This window comes from Plectropomus leopardus, chromosome 15, assembly GCF_008729295.1.
Source record: "Plectropomus leopardus isolate mb chromosome 15, YSFRI_Pleo_2.0, whole genome shotgun sequence".
Taxonomy (NCBI): domain Eukaryota; kingdom Metazoa; phylum Chordata; class Actinopteri; order Perciformes; family Serranidae; genus Plectropomus; species Plectropomus leopardus.
The window spans coordinates 15184427-15196144 of record NC_056477.1 but is presented as its reverse complement, the minus strand read 5'-3'; the positions used below and the strand labels follow the sequence as shown (position 1 = coordinate 15196144).

Below are 11718 nucleotides of genomic sequence, written 5' to 3'. Positions count from 1 at the left end.
ATGAGTGGGTTGCCAGAGGGAATAACGAACGGCCCAAGCAGGAGTGAACACTTAGAGAAAGATGCTCAGATTTGGGAGAGACCCTGGTCTCTGGAAGAGATGCGGCGGAGCAGTGCCAACTGGTCCTTGGCAGCCGACTCTGGGGTAAGTCAGAAACTTCGACCCCAGCTCTGAAATAGGCCAAATAATTCATCATAGTTTTTTTTTATACATTTTTAGAAAAAAATTTTCAGAAATCTGAGCAGTTGAGGAGATTGTGAAAAGTGTATTGCTTTTGTGTAATAAAAGGAACCCAGCAATTTTTGCTGTTGCAATAACAGTGTTTTTTCTTCTTCACAGCTCTTCCTGTTCCTCCAAGACTTCTCCCAGAGAATGCTGTCAAAAACACATGATATTGAAAAGCAGTTGGACAGTCTGATCCGTGACACCAAGGCCACAGATAGCTGCTTGCACTCTGTCTTTAATGACTTTCTCATGCTTTCTAATACACAGTTTATTGAAAATGTAATGTATATCATTTATATTTAATATATATATATATATAATTTAAATTTTTTTGTTCTACTTTTTGTAGAAGTTATGATGTAATCTATCCATTAACAAAAAGGATTTTTGCATTGTGTCCTGTTACAGAGAGTGTATGATGAAGAGGTAGAGGACACTATTCCCAAGGTGGATGCTTTGGAAAAGCAGCCTGAGCAGGTATACATAATACAGAATACATCCTTTCTCTGCTCCTAAGGTTTGATGGTGTGCAGTACAACACTTATCAACCAGTATAATACTCAATAATGCTTTTCACTATTAATAATTCAGGGAGGGATAATGTGGCTGCAGTATGTGGCACACATTATCCAAAGGTCTTGTTATGGCCCGTGAAAGTCATTTTTGTTTTCTCTAAAGGAGAAGACTCGAGAGCAGAAAGAGGCAGAGTTGATCCCTAAGATGCAGGAGGCTGTAAACCATGGTCTGAGAGTGCTGGAGTCAGCCTTTGAGCATCTGGACATCAAAGCGGGAAACTCTGATTCAGAGGACGAAGAGGTCACCGACAGAGTGGAGGCCATCCTGGAGCCCAAGGTGTGATCTTAATATTGAAGCATTCATTTTTAAGTATTGGCATGACTGCAGGAATGCACATCTTTACATGAATGTACTTTATCCTATGTGTCTGTTGTCCTTGTCTTCTAGGATCTTTATGTGGACAGGCCACTTCCATACCTTATCGGTTCCCAGGCCTTCATGGAACAAGAGGATGTCGGACTTGGTGACCTCTCAAGTGACGGTAATGTACTCATTGCAGTTTCTTCAGGCATCCCGAAATTGTACTCTTTCTTTTCCCTCATGTATCTCCATGATTGTCTTTGCAGAGATGTCGGTTGACAGCGACAGAGACAGTGTAATTGAGAGCGAAGATGGCAAAGAAGCAGTTGTAAGAGCTTTTTCAAGGTTTTTGATATGCATCTGCGCAGGAAAATGAAAACCTCATTGTATGTATTTATTTATTATTTAACAGCAGTCAGATGAGGACTTTAACCAGGAGGAGGATGAAGGCCAAAATAATATAAGAAAGGTAAGCTTGGCTTTGTGCCTGCCAGAACTCATCAAAAATTACTTTTAAACCGAACAACTTCATCATTTTTGATTCTCTTCACACACTCATCTAGAAGTCATCCATGTTGAGCTATGATGAGGATGAAGAAGAGGAGGATGAGGATTCTGACATATTTGGAGAATCAGACAGGGATGATGATGACGACGACACAAAGGTATGCCTGTGATGACTTTGTTGGAGCACTTAAGAGATATCTTATGTGAGCGGGTTATTTTTAATTTAAGTCTGAAGTCATTCAGATAAAGGGCTTAACAGTAACCGTCCAAAGTGTTTGCCAGGCTGGTACCTTTTTTTTCCCCAAAACTGAAACTATCTGTTTCATTTTTAGTTGCTTTATATTTTAAATAATTATGATATTATGTGTTTATATGTCAGCTTAATAATGACAATGTGACATAAAAATGTGCTGGCAACTGTTGTTGTCTAGCCCTGACAGATGATGTACCTCAGCAACATTGCTAATCTGTTGTTTTCATGTCACATTCAGAACACAGGCTCATCGTCTTTTGCTGATGAGCTGGCAGCTCGAATCAAAGGTGAACCAGTTAAATCAGAGGGAGATCGTGCATGTAAGTCCTTTCATTATCAACCAACTAGTAATAAATCATCTCATGTTTATCACTTCCACTCTCCATATTTTATTTAAGGAAAAGACAACATTATTAAGTTGATGTGTAAGACTTAAGTAATGACATAGTTGCACGTGCATGCTCATGGCTTTTGTGTTTCTACCACGTCACGTCTTGGAAGCATTGGCATCTAAGAAGAAAAGTAAAAGCAGGAAACAATCAAAGACCCCCAAAACACAGGGTAGGACTTTCATTCATTCATCATCAGTGCAGTTCAAACGTTTTGTTTAATTTTGTGGTAGTTTTTTCCACATATTGTTCCCAATATGCTCCCCAATACTGTTTGTGTACATTTTAACAGCAGCTGAAGAGGACAGTGATGATATGTTCAAGCCACCAAAGATGGATGATGATGACTTCTCTCCATTTGGAGGGAAAAGTGGCCTCTTCAGCGGAGGGAGAGGCCTGTTTGACGATGATGACGAGGTACATTAAACTAAATGGTTTTCAGAGCTCCTTGTCATTTAGTCCCATTAACTCTGGACGTCAGCCAGAATTTGATTTGTGCTCTTTTATGTGATGCCATTTAGGGTGATCTTTTCTCTGAGGCACCAAAACCTCCTGTGTCCGACGAAAAAAAAAATGTGTGTAGTGAAAGCATTAAAAGCACAACTCAAACTGCAGGTAAGACCTGCAAAGACATACAGTATTATAATATTATATATATATTATTATAGTACAGTATATAAAAAAATGGTAGAAACATAAAAGAAAGTGGACTCGCAGATTTACACCTAACTTTTCTTTTCCATTCAAGAATCTGACAAACCTGGAAAGAAGATTCCAGCGGGTGCTGTTTCGATATTTCCAGGTAGTGGCATTTGGTTGTATGACAGCTAATATCAAGTCTTTTTCTGCCTCATCGTCCTCAACTGACCAGATCACTTTCCCTCCACAGATAACAGCCTGTTCAGTTCAGGGAATGACTCTGATTCAGTGGAAAGCAAAGAGAATGGGACTCCAGCTGCTCCAAAGACCAAACAGTTTCCTGTGGGAGCTGGTGTTAGCGGAGGAGGAGGTGGGCTGTTTGATGATGAAGATGAGGATGATGACTTCTTCAGTGGTAAAAGCCTGAAGAAGTCTGACTCTGGTAAGTGTGTTAGAACGGGCACTTCAGTGCTGCAGACCAAATTGAAGAAGGATAATCCGTCTCACACCCTCCTGTGTTGGCTGTTTTATCCTCTTTTTTAGCTGGACAACAGAAACCCAAGAAAGCTATTGACCTTTTCGATGAAGACGATGAGGATGGAGACATATTCAGTGAGAAGTATAGTACGCCATCTCCAGCTCAGAACAAGAAGGAGGTCGTGGAAGAGCAGGTTAAACAACCTGAGAAAAAGGTAAAGATCGATACTGTTTCAGTGCTGTTGAACTTCTTTGTATCCTTTTGTTGATAAATGATTTATTGTTATTTTTAGATGCTGCCAGGGGCCATCTCCATGTTTGGACCGGGGACTCAAAGCCTTCTCAGTGAGAGCCTGAAAAAACGCCAGCCGTCTACCAGCGAGGAGTCTGAGAAATCTGAGGAGGTTTGAATAGATCATTGTCTAACAACTTAGTCCTGACAAAATCTGATTTGCTGTGTTTTCACATGCAAAATGCCAGTTTATTGACCAGAGAGGACCAGAAAGTTTTGCATTGCCTTCTAATACACCATTAACTGGTTAAAAGCCTCATTGTAATCTAAGTTTTTATCTACATAATCATACCAGTTTTAATCTAATTCTGTGTTCACATTTTGTTGTGAGGTCGTGCCTGCTCGTACATCGACTCACAAGCACATTTCTTCGGTCATGGATGCCATTAAAATGAACAGACCAGTCAGTACATTGATGTTTGCCACATCGGAGCGCTGAGAAAAAGGAAAGAAATTTGATTTAGTCTGGAGTGCACTGCTGGCCTTAACTCCTGTTAATACAGTTTAGTTCTCTTTGCTCTTTACTGGAATGTTCTTTCAAGACTAAAATCACATACTTAAGGAAGTTAGAATTTAGAAAGCTGTGTCCTAAATTTTCATCTTCATTTGTTGCATTTCAGAATGGGCCGGCTGCAGATGCTGCAAAGGCTGCTGTGAAGCAGACTCCAAAACCCCAAACCAGAGGCCTTTTCTCTGATGATGAAGACACACAGGTAAGGCTCTCAAACTAAACTGGGGGGGAAAAGTGACAACATTAATTATACATTTTAATGACACTACATTTATGTATTTGCCATCCACAGGAACCTCCAACCATCCCTAAGAGCCAGTCCAAGCCTGAACCTAAAAGCCAGGGCAAAACCAGCAAGGCCCCTTTGTCATTATTTGATGATGAGGAAGAAGAGGTGAGAATAATGAAAGAATATTTCACACTCTCTGACAAAACTGAATTAGGTTAGGCTTGTTTTCGCTCTACCTTACAATAATCTGATTCTTCACCTTGCAGGATCTGTTTGCGTCTGCAGCTAAATCTAAAGTAAAACCTACTCAAGCAAAAACCTCCAAACCACAACCCAGTAAGACTATGTCCAGCTCCCTCTTCAGTGATGATGAGGTATGATAATATAAAAAGTCATATTATCAGTGTGGCCAACTATTTTCCAATGAAAGTAGCCAGGACTAGCTCGAAAAGTCACTAAAGGTCGCCAAATCATTTGCATATAGGATAATGTAAGCATTAATTCAATGGAAAAAATCAGCAGCAAAACATTAGAAGGGCCTGAGAGCTGTGGTGCTTATACTGTAGCTCATGACCTGCTCAGATTATGGATGATGGTGCACAGATGGAGCGGCCCCTCATGGGCTGCCTATCAAGGTGCTACTCTAACTGACCACCTCTGCAACAGGCAACATCTCCCCTCTGAGAGGAGAGGTGGAGGGGACCTTGTGCTGATGGCTGAAGAGCCATAAACTACAGTTACTCTGTGCAGCATACATGGGGATGAATTACAATAACTCAATAACTAAATTTTTCCCTGATGGTCTGAATAAGCTGCTAAATTTGTTGCTAGCCACCTTTTTGAACTTGCTAAGAGGGTCTGAAAATTCCTAAATCTGGCAAGAAATTGTCACCAAGTTGGCAACACTACATATTTTACTGCTGCATACCAATATTAAATGGAGCGTACAATATGATGCATTGTTTTCCTGAATATTTGAATGACAGGACCAGTGGATGACTCCTAATAGTGGTGCAGGGAAGCCAGAGATCAAGACCGGAGGGATGAAGCCCAGTGCCAGTGCCCCCTCCAGTCTTCCCAGTGCCAAAATGTCTCACAAAAGCAGCCTCTTTGACAATGAGGATGATGATGATGATGACCTTTTTGCTCCAACAACAACATCAAGGTATGTACACTTGTAAGGATTTTTTTAGAAATTGTGCAAAAACATGACTCCTCACTGTTCGCATTGTATTCAAATCACGTTCATCACTTAAAAAAATATAATATTGCCAGGATTTCTTACCTCTCCTCTCATTCTGTCACTCTTGATATAGTCAGAAGAAGCCTCAGAGAGTTGCTCTCTTGTTTGAAGATGAGGGTGATGACGAAGATAAAGGATCCCTCTTTGGCATCAAACCTGCTGTTAATACAAACACTGCGGCCCCAGCTGCTAAGGTTTTTTTTTTATATTTTACATTTGTCATGAAAAACAATCCTGTTTCTAATATCATAACATAATTATAACAGTTTAATAAGCTCAATGGGTGAAAGAATTTTCTCAGCCTCTTTATGACCATTTAGATCCTTCAATTACACAGAGAGCACAAATATAAAAAAATGAAGTTGGCTCTATGAGTTTGTCACACAACAGTGATATTAAATTTATTACACCATTTAACCTCTCACACTGAGATGAAATTGTTTAATACTTGTGTTCTCTCTCAGTCGTCCTCGCTGTTTGAGAAATCAGAGGAGGTTGTAGTTTCTCAAACAGCAGCAGATGAAAAGCCTTCAGAGCAGGAGAAGCCAGCAGCAAAGAGCCCTGAGCTGCTCCCGCCAGCGACCTCACCTGACATCAGTGAAAGTAAAAAGAAGCCTGCTGGAGCAGTCAGTCTTTTCGGAGGCATCAATGTTCTTGCCAGCAAGCAGACAAAGAGCCCGTTGGATGAAGCCGACAATGATGACAGCCCACCACCAAATGTCAAGAAGGAGGAGAAGACAGAAGAGAAAGTCAAAACAAACACTGTTAGTCTATTTGATGACGAGGAGGATGATGAATCAGATTGGAATGATTCGATATTCACACCCAGTAAACCCACAGCAAGCAATGCGCTAAAGGTTTGTATGATTTACAGCAAACTCAGAATAGTGTGAAAACATGATTATGTTAAATCAGTATGCTGTTTCCTTTGCAGTCAGTGAACTAAAATGTGCCTGTTTTTTTTTTTTTTTTTTTTTAACACTCAGCCTACAGAGGAGCGCCCACAAGTGAAGAGCACAGGTGTGTTCCAGGACGAAGAGCTGCTGTTCAGTCAGACGCAGCAGAAGGACAATGACCCAGATGTTGACCTGTTTGCGACCTCAGGGAAAGCTGCGGTCAGTATATTAAATATTCTTATATGTCTGTGGATCTGTGTCTGTTCTCTCTGCAAGCAGCACGTTTTACTCAACTGCATACTGCGTCTGAATGGAGATGTTGTTCACTACACGGTAAGGATATGTAACTATGTTTACTTTTTCAGAGCTCCAAGCTCAGCTCAGCCAAGCCAGCTGCGCAGAGTCTGTTTGCAGATGATGATGAGGATGACCTCTTCAGCTCTATCAAGCCAAAGGCTCCTCCTCCAGTAGAAATTTGATTATTGAAAAAAATATGTATGGGAATTTTCATTGAACCAAACCCCAAAGACTATAATTGAATCTTTTTTTTTTCTTGCTCTTTCATTCTCGTTCTCAGAAAATAGCAGAGAAGGCCACTACACCAATAGACAGAGCACCACTAGCAAGTCCAGAGTCTGTTTCAGAGATTCAGGTGAGTCTATTGGAAGTATATACTCCAATATTACTATGAACTGTTTTGTTTCTCTGAGCCATTAACACACATAACTGTGTGTTCATGCAGTTTTGATTCTGGGTTTATTTTTGCTTGTATTAGCTTTCATATATTGTTTTTTTACTGTTATTTTTTTTATATGTTGTGATAGGCACACAGTATTTTTCTAGATGAACACAGACACATTCAATTCTGAATCTGCTGTAATCTGACTACACAGAAACCTGCACCAAGCCCTGTAAAACCTAAAGAGTCCTCATCAAGGATTGGAAAACTTCAAGTAATATTTTTGTTTTTATTGAATCAAAAGTCACCATTTCTGACACTTCACCCTGATTCCTTCTAAGGAAAGACTTTTCTCTCCCCTTTTACATGTTTTCTCTTTCAAGGTGTCTTTTGTCTGGGCGTTTTCATGTTTCGGCTTCAAAGCTTGAGGACGATACAGCAGCATGGCTACCAAAATAAAGATTGTTATGCGTTTAGATTTCATTTTGCTGAACTGGAAGACGTTTCTTGCGCTTTCTTTCAGTTTCACAATATGTTATTGCATCTTGCTCTTGCCTCATTTCCATCTGCAGTCCTGCTTTTTTCATTTTCCTCTGAATGAGCTGCTGCTGACAAATTTCATGAAAGGAGTCAAATGTGTAGTTAACTAGAAAGTCTCTGAAATTGTCTTTTTTCAGAGTCCATGGTGTCTTATTCACCTTGATAAATGATTATATTGGTGTATCTGATGTTATCATATTCAGGCAAATCTGATGATCAACCCTGCTGCGCTGCTTCCTGGTGCTGCCCCCAGTATGCCAGGGGCTGCAAGTGTTTTCCCTGGAATGGCTCCCAGTTCCTCCTCTGGGGTATCCAGCTCCAGCCTGAGCCCCAGCCCTGTCACAACTCCCGTGGGATCTCAGGACGGAGTGAGCTTCGACACCCCAATCCAGGTTACAACACTGCAGAGCGCTCACAAGGTAGGTTTTTGATCCCTTAAGTATTATATCTGTTATCTACAGCTCCTATAGTTCCTTTTCCATTGCTTGTATTTCAGGAGCCAAATGCATTAGCTGTGCGTAAAAAAGTAGGTCTTATCACTTACGCTGGTCTAAGAGACATCCAACTTAAAAATTAGAATTTACACTGTGTACGCCAAGCTAACCATGGTCATATCTGTGCTGGATCTCATGATGCCCACTCGTATAAATACATGTGAAACGATGATTGATGCCAAGCAACACACTCCTGTCCAGACTGGACTCTATTTTATGCCTTTAGACATACTATGGAAGAAGAAAAGGAATATAAATTTTACTGGTAGAGAAAGGATAAAAGGACGCTTTTCATAGAATCAGAGAGTGATCAGCACCTGCAGCGCGCAGAATTTCTGTCCAATCAGCATAGTAGCTAGGAAAGGTCAAACAGGGCTTACCTGCTAAAGCGAGACCTCTCACTCAGCTCACTGTCTGAATAGATGCTCAGTGGATTTGTCCGACCACGGTCAAAGATGACCTTTTTGTTATTTATTCATTCTGTAAACAAGGCATGATGCGTTTTTGTTTTCTGCTTGTGATCATTATTTTTTCGCTTGTTATTACCATGGATACTAGTTTGATTTCCCAACTTGCACCTGCTCAATGCTAGATGTAAAAGCTACTCCTAGGCATGGTGCACTAGTCATAACCTTAAACGAGAACACCACAACAATTTAGAATTCCAATGTTATTTTCGTGCTATGTCAATATTTGTGAACATGAGCTGCTCTCTCCCAAAGCCCGAAACTACAAGAGTCTTAAACTTGCGATGTCATAGGGTATAAAGTCTGAAGTTGCTCTATAGACAATGAATGGGAGCCTGATATTGTGAACCCACAAAATGTTTCTTTTATACCCCAAAATGAGCTTTATTCTATTGTAATGTTATCAGCTGTGAAACAGAACATGTATCCATATACTCAGAGCGTTCCCCCGGGTGCTCGCAGTGTTCTGCTGAACATGCTGGAGACGCTCTCAAAACATCTTTCCAAATTCATTGTCTATGGAGCAGGTCCAGACGTATTACCCTATGGCATCACAAATTTCAGTTTTAGCACCCTTGTTTTGGGATTTGGAGGAGAGTTGTTCATATTTTCTTGTATTTTTTGACTGTCTTAGTCCATAGCAATAACATATCTGTCTTTTGAAAATAGTCATAGTTCTAAGTCTGATGTAATGTTAAAACCAGGTGTATGAACAGCAGGTCCACTTGGCCCCTGATGTGATATTTTAAGTGCAAATCCTCTTGTTATACAGAGTCGTGCCAAAGGTTCTGTAAAACGGAGACCCCAGTCCAGAACAGCGAGGCAGCAAGCAGCCCAAAGATCTATGGAGGACAGAGAAGAGACTGTGGGTGGAGTTTTTACGGAGCCAAACCCCAAGCTGTCTGATTCAGTCTCAGCTCCACCAGAGAAGCCCAGCCAGACGCCTGCAAGTGCTACACTAACACCCTCAGCTACACCCGCAGCTTTGCCCGGCTCCTCTCCTGCTGAATCCTCTGTATCTGAAATCTCCCCCAGACCTTCTGTTCTGACACTTCCAGTACCCACAAACGCTGTAAAGAAAGACTCTAGTAAAAGCAAAGGCAGCAGTACCAAGGTACTGCCGTCCTCTGATGAGGACGACCTATTTGGCTCTGACGGTCTGTTTGGGGTTACCTCAGTCACTAACGCAGCCTCCACCGGACAAACTACCAAGACTACACAACCTCAGGCCAGCAGTGGCGTGGGAGGGAAGAAAGACAAAAGCTCTCTCCCATCCATTTTTGATGACAACAATGATGACCTTTTCCAAAAGGTCAAGCCAAGGTCAGCTACTAAGAAAGGCAAGGCCTCGTCCTTTTTGGAAGATGATGATGATGATGAGGACATCTTTGGAGTGAGCAACAGCTCCACTCCCACATCTACGAGTAGTAAAGAAATCGGCAGTAGTTTTTCAAAGCACGACATCTTCCAGGTACCTTTATTTTACATAGATAGTAATACTGTCAAGATTCTCTGTGCCATCATTAGAATATGTCTCATTTATTTCCTTGTCCTCTGAATTTCTGTGTTCTCAGGATGAACCAGCCTCTGTGCCTAAAGTTCACAAGAAGCACAAAGACAAGACCCTTGATGCTAGCTTGTTCGATGACAACATAGACATTTTTGCTGACCTGTCGGACACTTTAAAACCAAAACAGAAGTCCAAGACAAAGGGAGAGACCAAGTCAATATTTGATGACGACATGGGTAAGAAATAATAAAACACATGCAGGCATTCATGTTTTTCTCTATGATGATTTGTCATATTTAACCAAACATGTTTTCCATCTTTCTGTTCTTTAAAGATGACATCTTCTCACCAAGCACAGTAAAACCAGTCCCGAAGGCGCCCCATAAATCAAAGAAAACACCAGCGTCTCAGGAGACCAGTGCAGCAGCGGATTCAAGCAACATATTTGACGATCCACTAAATGCTCTCGGTGGGAACTGAACTGTTGTTTCTGAGTAGCCAGATTTGAACAATTGAGGATTATGTCTTTTTTGTCATTTGGATCGCTGAAAGATTGGAGATCAGATACACTGTTGATAGAATATTTATTAATATGAATTCATATAAATACTGTGGCTTATTTTTGGCAGATAAAGATTCAAATGAAAATTATTCCAGTCATCTTCTGACAGCATTTTTCTGAATCATCAGATCATATTATGTAACAGTACTGTTAATCTTTATTATACATGATAGCACTTTATAAGCATACTACATGCTTAGCCTCAAAGCCTGCAGAAATTCACAGTAAATTGTTTTGTTTGTTTTGAAGATGTTTATCCTCTGGCTTTTCCATGTTGAGATTCCATGCCTTTGAGTGTGTGCCATATCATGCTTATGAAATCATTGTGTTTACTTATTGTCTTAGGCATTTTGACAATGTTTTTATTAATAAGAAATTCATCAATTTCTTAACTTTTGCTGTGATGAAAAAGGAAATTCATTTTTAATAACTAAACAGAAACATATTTTATGCTATCTGAAATGAGTGTTATTATTGTAAGTGGCTTGTTTTCATGTGCGTTGTGTCTGACTGAACTTGATCAGTGTTTTATATAGGCAGGAAGCCCATTCAGAAGAAAGGCAACATTAGCCCTGTGATTCTTAACACAATTTGTGTTTCATTTTTGGATGATTGAAATTTAGTATTTTGGTGAGGTCAGAATAATTTAAGTAAATAAAAAGAACTGAAGCAGCTCCCTTATTAGAATTGAAAGAAAAACCCAGATTGCAGCTTGAAGTTCTGTAATTTGCCCACAGTAAGTAGTAGGTAAAAGCTCTAAACTATAAAAGCATAATTTGAAGGCTCACAAGGTGGAATTCTTGCTTTTTGTGCACCTTGAACATGGCACTGAAAGGTGCTTTGTTCTGCATATAGGATTTGGAACTTTTTGCTGGCATGAGGTTACAAGTTATCTTCCATTATCAGTGCAAATCTCCTGACACACCCTG

The 11718-nt window shown here is 40.4% G+C and overlaps 1 protein-coding gene across 3 annotated transcripts; it reads left to right on the top strand.

Annotated features, from left to right (window-relative positions):
- On the top strand, positions 1-11244 carry washc2c (WASH complex subunit 2C). Of its 3 annotated transcripts, none has more exons than XM_042501988.1 (30): positions 1-144; positions 340-504; positions 634-702; positions 904-1077; positions 1189-1282; positions 1368-1429; positions 1514-1570; positions 1665-1766; positions 2100-2181; positions 2363-2422; positions 2546-2667; positions 2772-2865; positions 2999-3052; positions 3140-3331; positions 3433-3581; positions 3660-3770; positions 4279-4371; positions 4462-4563; positions 4665-4772; positions 5385-5563; positions 5715-5835; positions 6106-6498; positions 6628-6756; positions 6903-7004; positions 7115-7189; positions 7431-7490; positions 7960-8175; positions 9490-10188; positions 10292-10463; positions 10562-11244. In XM_042501988.1, exons 1-30 carry the CDS (start codon positions 1-3, stop codon positions 10705-10707), a joined length of 4326 nt encoding a protein of 1441 aa, XP_042357922.1. In that variant the 3' UTR covers positions 10708-11244. The 3 variants fall into 3 exon arrangements, with proteins under 3 accessions (XP_042357922.1, XP_042357920.1, XP_042357923.1); XM_042501986.1 differs by having other exon boundaries at positions 2543-2667; XM_042501989.1 differs by lacking the exon at positions 7431-7490 and having other exon boundaries at positions 2543-2667.
- The last annotated feature ends 474 nt before the right edge of the window (positions 11245-11718 follow it).